This window comes from Dysidea avara, chromosome 14 (assembly GCF_963678975.1).
Source record: "Dysidea avara chromosome 14, odDysAvar1.4, whole genome shotgun sequence".
Classification (NCBI taxonomy): domain Eukaryota; kingdom Metazoa; phylum Porifera; class Demospongiae; order Dictyoceratida; family Dysideidae; genus Dysidea; species Dysidea avara.
Window position 1 is genome coordinate 10,609,121 of NC_089285.1, and position 14,055 is coordinate 10,623,175.

The 14,055-nt window shown below is 38.5% G+C and overlaps 3 protein-coding genes across 3 annotated transcripts in view; 2 read left to right on the forward strand and 1 right to left on the reverse strand.

Annotated features, from left to right (window-relative positions):
• The window catches only part of LOC136244740 (girdin-like), a 28,401-nt gene extending 27,032 nt beyond the window's left edge, over positions 1–1,369 (reverse strand). The window contains exon 1 of the mRNA XM_066036305.1: positions 1,257–1,369. Within this exon, the coding sequence (XP_065892377.1) occupies positions 1,257–1,276 (20 nt within the window). The 5' untranslated portion in view covers positions 1,277–1,369. The remainder of the gene's footprint in view (positions 1–1,256) is intronic.
• A 747-nt stretch (positions 1,370–2,116) lies between these two features.
• On the forward strand, positions 2,117–11,378 carry LOC136244739 (uncharacterized). Its single transcript, XM_066036304.1, has 4 exons — positions 2,117–2,948; positions 6,344–6,391; positions 9,636–10,361; positions 10,441–11,378. The coding sequence occupies exons 1-4, from the start codon at positions 2,219–2,221 to the stop codon at positions 11,172–11,174; spliced, it is 2,238 nt and encodes a 745-aa protein (XP_065892376.1). The 5' UTR covers positions 2,117–2,218; the 3' UTR covers positions 11,175–11,378.
• A 162-nt stretch (positions 11,379–11,540) lies between these two features.
• Positions 11,541–13,513, forward strand: LOC136244741 (cytoplasmic dynein 2 intermediate chain 2-like). Its single transcript, XM_066036306.1, has one exon. The coding sequence runs from the start codon at positions 12,011–12,013 to the stop codon at positions 13,463–13,465; it is 1,455 nt and encodes a 484-aa protein (XP_065892378.1). The 5' UTR covers positions 11,541–12,010; the 3' UTR covers positions 13,466–13,513.
• The last annotated feature ends 542 nt before the right edge of the window (positions 13,514–14,055 follow it).

Genomic DNA, 14,055 nt, shown 5'->3' on the forward strand with positions numbered 1-14,055 from the left:
ACATACAGGTTGTGTACACATGGTACAGTTTCAGTTTCTACACTATGATGTTTACCTTGCCGACTGTCACAAAGAAAAATGAACTTGGGCATAGCTAATTAAAGCCAACACAATTTGTAGTTATAGTTACTGCATGGCAAGCAAAGGTTCAGAACTTGTTCTATGCTATGTACATTCAGCTCTGATGTTGCAGTGACACATAGCTATACCTCTTGCCATACAAAACCCCAGTTTTGAAACACCTGCAGTGTAATTGACCATTAAGGTAATTAATGTACGAATCTTTAGAGTGAAAGCATGTAAGCAGGAGTATAGTGAAACAGTTGTGCCAGGTCAGATGCAGTTCCTCGGTGTAAACTATGGATCTGCATGGTTCCAGTATTATCGTTTTTCAGATGCACAGTAGTATCAAGTTTGTCCAATCATGCAAGCTGCCTATTTACTACAGCAGTAATGAGGTAAGTCTGAACAAACAGTTTTGCATGTCAGTACACACCTATGTGCTTAAAACAAAGATGTAGATATTCTGGATACTGGTGAAAGAAGCTTTTACCTACTCTAATACAACACACTGGACCAACACATAGATGGACAAATGTGTTGGCAATTTGCCTGCCCTATCACTAGAACAGTATGTGCTGTGGTTTTCAAAGGAATGTTGCTCAAGTTTTCTCTACACCTTGGCCTTCTACGCGCTGTAGAGAACGAATGGAAACCTGGCACGCGTGAATTTGCAGTAACAAACTTGAAGTACGTAGGCGGATGATGAGCGCTTCGTGTTGGGCACATGATGTGTTGATATGGACAGTCCCAGGCGAGTAATCGGCGTGACGGACGGACGGCTTTTCAGCTCTATATATATAGATAGATAGATACCCAATGCTAGTCTCGCGTGGCCAGACCACTTTTTCCCACACACGGCGCTTATCGATTAGACGCTTATACCGGTACAGTAATCTCTAATCAATAAGCGCCGTGACGGAGAAAAAGTGGTCTGGCCCCGCGAGACTAACCCAATGCTACTGACAAGCAATCCAATAAAGGTCAGTTTGTGTGAAAATCACCAGAAATGAAGCACCTTCTTATTCTGAATTGGAAACTCTAAGGCTAAGTTAGTTATAATGTAACAGAGACGAAATCAGCCACACCCAGGCAACGAACAACTTGCTCTTGCCTGACATCGATATATATGAAAAACAAAACAGTTATGAAAAACACACAGTAAGACACATGATCTCGTTTTTTTTTTTACTCACTTGGTGACGCGAGGAAACATTACACGATTTACTTTAGGAAGTGCCTTGGCAATTGCAGACAAACAATCGTACCGTATATTATCCGTATTATCGAGAGTCCGGAAAAGAGTATCTTGGAGAATGGGTTGGTGTTATCTCATAAATTAAATTTATTTCGCGAGTATTGATTGAGGGAAGTGGTAACGTAGCGGGCACATCACCATATGGCATCACTGTAACTGGTGTTAGACAATGGTATGCAGCGTTTCGTTTGATGTGTGGAGGTCTCTTATTTGCGAAGAAACCTGGTATCAGGTGTCTCACTGGTAAGACACCCGACAGTTGTTTACAACCACAACGTGGCCCACAGTAATGCAATTAGCCTTAAGTGGACAATTAGTATTTCGCAGATCAGTAAACACCAAGCGATTGCGAGCAGCTTATTACAAAGAAATTACACTCAGGCACGCTGTTATCGTGGGTAGCTCAGTGGATTTATAGACCATCGTGGTACAAGCCATTGATTCAGTTTGTGGCCTTCGCCATATTAAAGCACGCTCTGTAGACCAAGACAGCCATGTTGGCACTGGCTATTCCCATTTGCTGCCATTCACACGTATCTATAATGCCTCAAACATACTTTTTATCGACTTTACAAACCTTCAGTTATTCGGGCTTCATGGCTTGCGCGACCTCACATCTTTTGCTCGCTGAAATACCCTAGGTGTTTACAATGGGAACTCTCTATACTAACTCACTGCTTCTACGCCATTGTCTAAAACACTTAGACACTCACAATAGGCGTCTTCGAGGATTTAAAAACCATCGGTGACGTCAATAATTACCTCGGCTGCGCCTCGGTAATTATTGACGTCACCTCAGGTTCCTATTGCGAGTGTCTAACTATTACTAAGATACCGGAAGTTTACAGGTGTAGAATTACTGGAGTTGTAACAAGTGTTGTGTTTCGTACATTCGCTGGGATGGACTCTGCCTTAGATTCTGAAAAAGTGACCAAAGATAACCAGTTAATGTACTCACTTGGCTACAAATGGCCAATTGGCGCTTGTTGCCTGATCGGTAATAAAGGTGTCAACACTGAACAGCCGCTGTACTCGACAAGAAATGATGTAGATGATCTCGCCGCTGTTTTTGAGCATGTGGGAGTGAAAGTTCTTGTACGAGAACATTTTTTAGAAATGAGAACTGAAGACGTTATCTCTATTTTGAACCGGCTGAAAAATTTGGACCAGTATTCATGCTTTATCTTTTACTACACGGGACACGGAAAAAATTGCGGAATTCACCTTGATGGAGGACACACGTTCAGATTTAAGAGAATTGTGGACTTTATCATGTCTATTTCTGGTTTGCTAGGAAAACCGAAGGTGTTCTTGTTTGATTGTTGTAGGGTTTACACTGATGATGCCATCAAACGTGATAAGTGTTGTAAAACTGAAGCATACCGAGACTGTGTTATAGGGTACGCCTGTAGTAGTGGAGAGGAGGCCTTCATTTCTGATGATCCTTTTGCTAAGAATCATAGTATATTTACCAAGGCTTTGTGTACAACATTGTTGACTCATCATCGTCATTGGCCATTGGTTTCAGTATTGATACAGGCCAGTCGCCTGACACAAAAATCCATTGAAAATTTTTCTACACAAACCCCTCAAGTGATAGTACAATTACAGAAACAGCTCTTCCTGTGCTGTAAGTATGTGCAAGAGTATATAATAGTAACTACAGTTTCTATTATAATATACTCTTGGTATGTGTGTGTGTGTGTGTACGCGCGCATGCATGTTTATATGTCACTGTACTGGTGTGTAAGACTGTGTGTGCTTGCGTGTGTGCACATGTACATGTGCACTGTACATACCCATAGCTAGCTATGAATTAAGGGACTTAGAAGTATACATATTATGAGGGTATTATATTTCAGGACAGTTAGAGTCAGCAATTTCAGATGTAATATCTTGTTAATTCTAACCAGCTTTATAAAGAAGGGACTTATTTATAGGTGCCATCTCAAGCTGAGTCATCTTTATGTACTTACATGTGTGTGTCTTCGTTTAAAGTTTTTAGGATTATTTTGACACTGTAATGGCTTTGTTTCTCCTTTTTGTCTGCTTCCATTTAATCACTCTAAGGATCTGGTAAATGTGTCAACTGCATATTGAGATACCTTTTAAGGGTATGTGGTCATGGTAGTGGTTGCCAGTTTTACAATATGCTTATATATAGCCACCATGAATACCTACATGGCCTAAAAGCATTTCTCAGTAGTTTAATTGCCATGAAATTTGTACCGTGTAGGTACCATTTAGGTAGAAATCAATGGAGAGTTTTTTTTCTGAAAAGTGATGATAGCTTCATGATATGTTTGATGTTTTGTGTATCACTTTTGTGTGAGTGGTAGCAGTAAAAATGTTTGTTCTCTTGAATTTTGTAAATAAAACACTGTTCATTCCTTTGAAAATTTCTACCTGTACCACATATAAACATTTTCATCAAGGTCTTGTGTATGAGATAAGTGAAGTTCAAGAGTTGAAACTACAGTAGGTCAAGGTCCAGATAGCAGTCCAAATATGCAGAGATTAAAGTTTTCACCCAAAAGTGTAAATAGTTAGCCATTACCAGCATGTACTCTAAACTCAGGTAAATTGGCTGCAAACGGGTAGCTAGACCAGAGATAGACCCTCCTTTCTTTAGATCTTTAAGCCATGAAAATGAAAATGTTTTGACTATCCATGAAATTTTAAAATGGTGAATTGTTTATATGTGAAGTCGTTCAAGTTTACAATGTAATCATAAACGAACCACATCATTGTTAAAGGAGTACCTGTGTCATTAAAGTGACAGTCTTTGTATATCTGTCCTTGTACGATGATTGTAAGCCAGGTGAGCTAGCTTAGAATGGCCCCTGGGCTGTATAACATTGTAGCACAAAGGTGATGCATGATAGTAGATGGGGTGACTATCTTGTTCAGAGATGAAACACTTTGCTTTATACAATAACACTGCTGTTGTAATCCACCTGTGCAGTGTCAATTACTCCCCAGCTGCTTGTTTATTCCTTTTACAGTGATAGAATAAAATCTGTGGATAGTTTTTAAGATTGTTCTCCATACCCACTGACCAGGAGCTCATCGAGTCCGTAGGACGAGGGAGCATGTAACTCCGTAAACGGCGAAATTCAAACATGGCGTCGCAATTTATTAATAGTAATTTAAACAATAACCGTATAAGGATAAACACATACCGCGCATGCTCGCTAAACCTATTACTACTGGCACAATAGTTATACTGTAGTCTTCTTGCTCCAGCAGTGAGCGATGAAACTTGATTCCGTCAGTGTTTACTGCAGATAATCTGTGCTGCCGCCGTGGACTGATAGCCGGCCCACTTACATTACGCGGTAAGCAAGAATGTTTCCTAGCAGTCTCCAAAACATCTTGTCACTATTTCACTCCGTTAGTTAAGCCTTTTCCTCGACGTTTCCTTCCTTGCCATTCCTTTCTTTCACGAATTAATCCAGGCGCTGCATATTTGTGGCATGGTTATTACGTAATTCTTTACCCTACGATACAACCTTTACTATATAAGGAATATACTATGTTAAGAAAAGTCCGCCATGTTTGAATTTTGCTGTTTACGTTGTGAGTATGCGGAGTTACATGCTCCCTCGTCCTACGGACTCGATGAGCTCCTGCACTGACACACACATGATTTTGTTGATAATCAAAACATGACTGGGTATTTCACTTTTTTTGTTCAAGCTGTTTTTACAATGATGCCTAACAATAGATGTTAAACTTTCACTTGCGACTGTATTGGCTTAGGGAGAGCAACTTAATCATGTGTTAATGTGTTGACATGTTCATCGTCGATTATTCAGCATAATTCTGTCTGTCCAGACTAACAAGGAAAAGTACAGAATGAATGGGGTTATACATGGTTAAGTTTAATACTCTCCCTAAGCCAATACATTTACAAGTGAAAGTTAACATCTATTGTGTTAGGCATTGTAAACCTAGAAATGCCTTTAAACAATATTACAAGTATAGTCATGTTTTGACTATTAAAATTCTTGATAATATCCCATATGACTTATAGTTATGTATGATACACAAGTGTCTCATTGACAAAATACTTTAGTAACTTTGTGCATAGGGCACAATTCAACCTTGGACTTTCCCACTGACTAAAGACATAACTTGTTCTGTACATATGTTGCCATGTGTAGAACATGCCACTCTTTTGATAATTAAATTTATGGAAACCAACAGATACTTTTATACTGACTAGTACTAATACTGACAGTATAAGACCATATGAGACAGATCAACAGTTTAGCCAAGTTGTCAAGCTTTCCTGTTTTTGTAGTAGTTTGTGAGCATGTGAGCAAACATGTGTTAACAGCATACATAGTGTTCAATAAGTCGTGAAACATTATCCTATTGTATCATTAAATGAGACAAAATTATAAAAACTGTGAAGGGTAGTAAAGATTAGCAAATGGTGAGTCAGCTATATACCATTGTCAACATGCTCATTCTTACCTGCATGTCTTGTACATAGTTTAATTAACATACCATCATGGTTTCATTGATGGACTGATCCATAGAAATGGCTTCTTTTTAGTTAATTATGTCTGATGTATAGCACTGGTAGTACTTTATCATGTACTACAAGCTTTTTGTGATACAGATCAGTGTAGCCATCATAAATCATAGCACACGCAGTGAATTTCGCTATCATTTAAAAGCCCATAATATTATTAGCACATACTTATACATATTTCACATAAGAAGACCAAACATGGTGGTACCCAAGAGAGCAGTTACTACATTCCTGAAAAATATGTTAATGTAAATATGAAAAGAGTACATGTATGAAAGACTTTGTTTAGAGAGTTATATACTACTGTTTTTATTTTTTTCAACTTGTCCTTGTGAAAGTGGAAGTGTATAATTCTTATGCTCATCCCATAATGTTTGTCACAAATGTACATATTTTGGTTACGTTTATACAGTAATTGTAGTTGCTTACTACTGTACAGTATGTCACATGTAGTTGTATACATTGCGGTTTTACATTGGCAGCTGATCACTATGTAGAGAAGGAAAGGATACTTTCTCACTTGACTAATGGTAAGCTGTATGTGAGGGTATGCATATGCACAACTGATATCACAGTTGCCATTTAAAGTTTGTAGTTTCCCTTATGATGTAACATGAGGGGGGCGATAGTTTTTTGGCAATCATATAAAAACCATAAATTCAAAAATGTCATATCTCATGATCTACACTGTATATACTCTATCATTTTACTACTTGGATACAAATATATTAATAGCATTTTTGAATTTCTCATATATGGGAAAATACAAATTTGAAAATGTCATGTCATATATTTGCCATCCTTTAAGGGTGCTCGCTGATATTTGAAGCCAAGTGCCAGCCCAGAAACCACATGTGGCTATTGCATCATAATTGGCATTGCTATGCACGCACGCTATCTTTGCACATGTTTACTAAAAATTAAACTAGTTATTGAGTGATAGCCATATGAGCTTCAAATTTTGCACGGAGATAGGCAGATAAATTCTCTACAGGACTATGAAAAGTTTTTGTCTGTAGCACTATGGCTTCGCGAGTAATGGCGATGGAAACGCAAGAGTTTGGTTATTGAAACACACTTTCATTGCTTACTTATTATCAATGTAAGCTATGGATTAATACTTTTCATAGATATGTGAGTTTTAACCTTAAGCCTATTTAGCACGATTTCCAGCGTGCTAGTGGTAAAGATGAAGGACTAGTTTCGATTTAAGCGCTCTGGAAAGAATCTCACGTAGCTATAGAATGGTAAAGGGTAGCAAAATTCTGTTTGGTTTGTGTTGAAGAGAAAGGGAACCACTACCAATATAAGTACCATATGGATTCATTTTACACGTTGTCTGGTTATATGAGACAGTACAAAATCATGCATTGTATGGCTTCAAATATCCGTGAGCACCCTTAAAACTTGTAGAAGTTACTTTAGACATTTACCTCTACAAATAATGTAAAACTCAGCTTGCTAGGGGCAACTTTTGTTATTGTGAAATTAATTGTCTATCATATTGCTAAGAGTAAATAGTAATAGCCAAGAGTACTGAACGGTGTATTAGCCTGCGATAAATGATCGTATGAACAATGGCATAGCTAGACTTTCAGTGGTGGTAGGGCCTAGGTAGGGCACCTTTCTCCCCCATGCAATTATAAAACACATAATGTGAGTCCATGGACTCTTCATATATTTGTATATAAAGCCTGTTTGAGTGCATGGTTATCACATAGTGGCACAGCTATACTGTGGCCCATAGTGGACTGTGCTCCCCACCGTCAGTTTTCCAGTCAGTAAATCTTGTAACTCTCGTGATCCGATGTGATGCTTTTAACTACAAAAATCACCACTGTATGCACTTGTGTTGGGAATTCCCTTTGTCTTTGCTGACAATAACATGTGATTAGGCAATGCAGAATTAAAATTCCATTTAATTCCCGGTATCACAAGTTTAAACGCGAAAGCTGACTATGCATCACGATTATATTACATCAAGAAGATAACACTGCTCTATGAAAGGATGTTGAGTGAAGCATTCTTGATCAAAGATGTAAAAGTTCTCTACGTGATGAAGCAAGTTCCTTCTAATGCCAGAGGTTGTGAATAGTGAGCTGATAATATTGGTATGAATAAAAGTTGCTAGTGATTGGAGTTTACATCTGGAATGAATTCACAACAAGAGATCATCTTAAGTAATGGGCACTGTGTATTCCTTTTAATGCCCACTATGACAAATACCGTATAGAGGGAAACTTTGGTGGGGGTAAACTTTGGCGAATAGCAAGCTAAATCGCATTTGGCGAAATAAACTTTGGCGAATTCAAGCTCAATCCATAGCTATAAAGATGCTAATCTCAGGTGCTATGAGCAATTGGCGGGTTAAACTTTGGCGAATTTGTAGCGAATCGCCAAATTCACCAAAGTTTTCCCCCGCCAAAGTTTCCCTCTATACGGTATGGTGCAGAGCTGGTATAGCACACAAATAAAAGTTGCTTGTGATTGTAGAATACGTACCTTACGAGTCATAGTAAACTGTGATGTAATTTGCTGATCATGCAATAGTGTTAGGTTGTAGTGCCAATAAGCTGCAGAAACAGTAGTGTAGCAGTAGCTACGTTTTAGTTGGTTAGGTAAGAAAGGATGTTTCAGTAAATTTTCATTAATAATTCCATTAATGGTTGCCATATTTTGGCAATAGAAACACGATTGCATTAAAAGATGATGGCTAATGTTAGAACTCTGGCAAGTAAAGCTCTGGAGGTGTGGCAACACACTGATTTGTTCCCTTGTTTCTTTTAACAAGCTGGAGTTAATTATTTTGGGTCCTAATTATACTTTACTTTTATATTAACTCATGAATTTTTATTTGGTTGAATAACATGAAACACTGGTGTTGTCACATGTATACATTACCATCTGTATAAATTGACTGTTGCTGAATATCTGCATTATTTCATGTCATCCTTAATCACAGGCTAATAGATAGTGTATATATATATGTAACCGGATCTGCAAAAACTCGGCATAATGGTGCATTTTTTAAATTTCTTATTATTGAATATTTATAATCTACTTAGCCAAGTGTATGCTCTGGCCAAGTTTCAGCCTTGTATGCCAACAGCAAAGTAGCAACAACAGAAAGATTGGTTTGTATAGCAAGTATTGGAAAATAAATTACAGGCACTTACAAAAGCAACTGTAACTTTCAAACACCATGCAGCACTGAGTTACAACTTCCACCATTGTGTTTGCCATGAATAGGGGAGTCCATTACCGGGTAAGTTTTTCCTTCTATCACCTTTCTTCACTATATACAGAGACGAAATCAGTGAAGAAAGATCGATCACATATGACTGCTTCAACATGATGTGTAAACAAATGCCCATAACTCACGTATCCTTTAGTCTACTACAACAAAACAAAGATTTTCGAACTCCTCTTGAGTAGGTGAATAAGATGATATCCTGGTGTTTATCATTAAATTTAATTAGACCCTTTCTTCACAAAGAACAAAGAGTTTAAAAATTTAACGAAATTTTAAAATCAATTATACAACCCGTTGCTATCAATGGCTTATACTGAAAATCTAGGCTTATGCCATTGTGCCAGGTTTTGGCTGATCCGGTCACATATAACTGCATGTAGGAACTTATTCAGATCAGATCGCACTCTTGGTCCACTACAAAGACAGCCTTTTTGCATGTTTATGGGTTAGTGTGCATGTAATATTGAGCGTGTATTCTATTTAATGCATACCATGCTATAAAGTTACATATGACTATATAGGAACCAATTCAGATCTCTGTCGGGATGGTCCACCTGTTAGAAGAAAACAGTTCAAAACAAAGCAAGATGTTACAGGTAATCTTGGATCGCTAGGCCAATGGCTTAAAGTGTTCATTTGCTATGTCCCATCAACAACTAATGATGGAGTTCGAAAGCTGGAGCACCGTGTTTATACATTTGCAAGGCACTTGATCACTTACGGGTTTGATGTGAAGGTTGATTTATTGGAAAGTTTTACTGTTGGTTTTGACTGGATATCATGGACTGATCATGAAATGTCACAAGCTGACTGGATAATTCTTGTTTGCTCGAGGTCTTCATTTGAGTTACTTCATCACCCCAGTGGACCAAAGGAAATTGATATCTCATCACAGCCTGTCCAGAAATCTGATATTCTAGATACTGCTGTAAATAATGAAGTATCAAAAAATTTTTGTTTTTCAGGGAAAATATTGTACAATAGGCTTGTGAATGATAATGGTCTAAAAATCTTGCCAGTTGTTTTGCGAGAAAAAGACAATCATCTTGAATATGTACTGCCAGCATTGAGGGATCCCAGAAATATTCTTTGCATATTTGAGGACAGACCGTTTGATTATGATCGACAAGATGGCCACTTTGAATTACTAGTTTGTCGATTAGCAGGGATAAATAGAACATCTATTGATCAAGCTGCCAGTGAAAACACTAAACAGTTTGTTCAGCTGCCTTCAATAATACCACACGGTAAGTTTGTGTGTTGATTGTAATTTGAAGTGCTCATTGTGTATTTACAACTCCACGTTTAAAAATTTGTTTATTACAGGTAATGACAGTACTTCATATTCACTTGATCAACAAGTGGCACAAGAGACAGCTCACAGTTCTAATGGTATCAGCACACATCGACATGTGGGAGGCGCTCATCAGTTTCCTTCACCACAATACTATCGACAACATGGTAGTAATCAGCATGTAGTTCATCAGCCTTCATTGTATAGCCAAACACAGTATGTCTCTAGTGAACACTATGATCCTAATGTATATCCTATGCAAGTACCTAATTTTTATCCACCATCACCATCATATGGACAACCTCAGCATCACAGTGTATCAGGCAGTCACACAGGTAGCTATTATGCTGCACATCAGCTTTATAATCCTCATCAGTATGCACTTCATCCCAGCAGTAGTATGTACAATAGTAGTCATGCTTCACCTGCACCCCTTAACGTCAAAGGTGTTGGAAATAGAGCCACGGGTAATCTTCCAATGAACAAAATACCAGTTGATAGTTCGATTTTGTTGGATCTGTCACAAGATATCAAAGAGTGGAGATTTCTTGGAAGATACTTGGACCTGGATGAAAATGTGCTTGAAGAAATCGATCAGTACACTAGACCTAACAAAATGAGGGATAAAGCGTTAAAGGTATTAAAGGAGTGGGTAGGCAGTGCTCCTGAGCCAACATGGCAGACTCTCGGTGAGGTTTTAATGGAATCAGAAAACATGCTACTATATGAAAAATTGCGTGAGCTTTTGAATTTGAATAAAGTTTGACAGAGTACATTACACATACATGATTATTTAAATTTTCTTGTATATACGTATAGTATTCAGTATCACATTGCTTGAGTTTATATACAGGTTGTATATACTACATCAGTGAAATACCTAATTATGTTATATGATTTTGTAAAGTGTGTTGCATTTACTTGTACATTTATGTTTTGTGAGTATTTTTTATTAATTGTTATGCCTTTACACTGTATATATACACAGAAAGCTTAATTAACTTCTATGAGAAGTGGACCAGCTTCAGTTTGCTTTTGGAATCATGATTATCATAAAGTAATGGTCGAGGTGGAGACGTCACTGATTAGTGGGAATGGTCAGCTCAAACAGTAGTCTGGCGCCGCCCGCTGGGCGGTGCCAGACTACTCAAACAGGTGAACCGACCGTGATACCATTATCATAGGGCCAGTATTGACAGAGCACGGTGACTCGCTGGGCTCCGAGTGAAATATGGGGATCCGTCGTCTGAGTTCTCGCCGGGTAGTATAGCTAGCCCGAGAGCTAGTCGTCAGCTACTGAGCTACTAGGCATAAGTCGTGTGTACATGTACTGAGTACGAGATGTATATTTCCTCGTCTCAATAGTCAGTTGTTCTTCTTGGGTAAAACTTTCTTCTTGCTCTTTGCATTATAGTTACTGTATGTGTTTGTCAGTGCATGTCTATTATCTATGTGGTCAAAAAATTTATTCCCACGTGACTATTATAACCATGGACACAGTATTCCAAATACGTAACACCATAGATAATGGACACCCTACCTCGCAAGGGTTAACGACAAAGGTTAAGCTAAACAACTAAACTCTCAGGTAACGGTTAAACTATGTTTCAAGACAATGAATCAGATCTATCTGTGTTTTGGGACTCAAATTGGAAGACTAGTACAGTAAAGAATTATGCTTCTACGCAAACAAGCGAGATTCTGACCAACGAGGCGGAAACTCAGTCCCACCATCTCCAAGATTTCGCGTGTCAATGCGCCATACAGAAAGAAGCCGCAGTAGTTCACGTGGATGAGAAAGAAGTCCCAGGACTGTGCGAGTTTCTTCAAAGGGTGGAGCCCAAGATAACAGCATGCCTAAAAGAGAATCTAACTAGTCACGCTTTTGATGGTTACGAAGTATTGTGGGAGGACCAGTGTGACAGTGCCCACTGCATCTACACTCTTACTGACCCTGGAACTGATGGACTACAGTGTACTGATGTATCATGGAGTTCTAGTGGGGCAATGCTTGTGGCCTCTTATGGTCGGCATGATCATGAGAACTGGTGCACCCACAAGGGACTGGTATGTATGTGGAACTTGTCTAGTGGTAAGCTGACTGCAGACAAAGCTGATAGTGCCGTAGACGTGGACAACTGTGTCATGTGTGTAGCCTGCTACCCTAGTGAGGCAGGTGTTATTGCTGGTGGTACGTTTTCAGGTGAAGTGAAAGTGTGGCATTTTGCTGGTAATTCTAAATGGGTCGTTGTTAGTTCATCAGCTGAAGTGAATGCTCACAAAGAGCCTGTTACAAGTATTAGATGGTTGTCATCATCCCAGCCAGTAGCAGATAACAATCAGTTGGTTAGTCTCGCAAGCGATGGCTGTGTCATACTCTGGAAGATAGACCTCCAAGCTAAGAAAGTTGAAATAGTAAGGCAATTCACTTTGCATGTTCCTGGTAAGAGAGTGTTAACAGATATCACTGGAAGCTATGGTGGTACTTGCTTGACATTTCCTTACCAAGATAACAACACATTTGTTGCTGGATGTGAAACAGGATCATTGTTTAAATGTTCTCTACATGTAAGCGGTGAAAAAACATTGACACAGTCTCCAGTAACGTTTTCCTTTCAGCCACATAATGGTCCAGTGTATGATGTTCAGTGTTCTCCATACCACAGAAACCTCTTCCTATCATGTGGCACAAACTCAACTTGCCAGTTGTACTCATTGATAGAGTCTCAGCCTCTGCTATCACTTACACCATCTTATGGTTACTTGTTCTCAGCCAGTTGGTCTCCCAGTAGACCATGTGTATTTGCTGTCGGCAGCCAGCAGGGTTATGTTCTTGTTTATGACTTGGCAGAAAACATGGTCAATCCAGTGATCAAACTAGCCAGTGATAACAAGAAACTTGCTGCAGTTTACTGTGTTAAGTTTAATCGTAGCAGGCCACATATACTGGCTTCAGGTGATGAGCATGGTATAGTGCGTGTATGGCATGTAAGCAGCAAGTTAGCTCTCCAACAAACTAATGAACTAGAAGTGGTGAATACCATTGCAGAACCTTAGTGCTTAATGGTGTGTATTATTTTCATGAAGATGTATGTATGTTGCTGATATACATGGCTGACTTTATATGTGACCCAATTTTGGAAAACCATCCTTTTTGGCACATTGGCCAATTTTCTCTTTTGTAGCTAAAATGAGGCACTGGGTGTTTATCCATCTTGTGTCAAAATGGTACTGTCTAATACATTACAAAGTAACTTTTCATATTAATACATTGAACTCTGTGAGTGATTAAGTGTGACAAATTGTAACAAATCACTTTGTTTACAAACAATTCCATTCCTACTGTCTATAAAAATATTATAAAGAGACTTCTGATAGTTAAATCCAGTGTTCCTGGTCCTTTTCTTCAATTAAATGCCATGTATCATTGTCTAAGACTAGTTTTAACCATTCTAGCGCCTGACCCATTTGTAAGTTACTTGGTGTCCCATGCACATGGTCTGATAAAATCATCCATATCTCCTAGCAGAAAAAAGCTTTGGTTGTGAAATTTCAAAGTAAGAAGGCTTAATAGTTGCTTTATCCAGATGTGTAAAAAAATTAATCTAAAAAAATATTGCTGAAATTTTCAATTGAGTTTTCCTGCA

What these genes read in the sequence shown, in the direction of transcription:
- LOC136244739 (XM_066036304.1), top strand. Translation starts at nt 2,219, where the DNA reads ATGGACTCTGCCTTAGATTCTGAAAAAGTGACCAAAGATAACCAGTTA. An exon ending in GAAACAGCTCTTCCTGTGCT is followed by an intron (nt 2,949 to 6,343) that starts GTAAGTATGTGC and finishes TTACATTGGCAG; the next exon opens with CTGATCACTATGTAGAGAAG. An exon ending in GCCTTCAATAATACCACACG is followed by an intron (nt 10,362 to 10,440) that starts GTAAGTTTGTGT and finishes TGTTTATTACAG; the next exon opens with GTAATGACAGTACTTCATAT.
- LOC136244741 (XM_066036306.1), top strand. Translation starts at nt 12,011, where the DNA reads ATGTTTCAAGACAATGAATCAGATCTATCTGTGTTTTGGGACTCAAAT.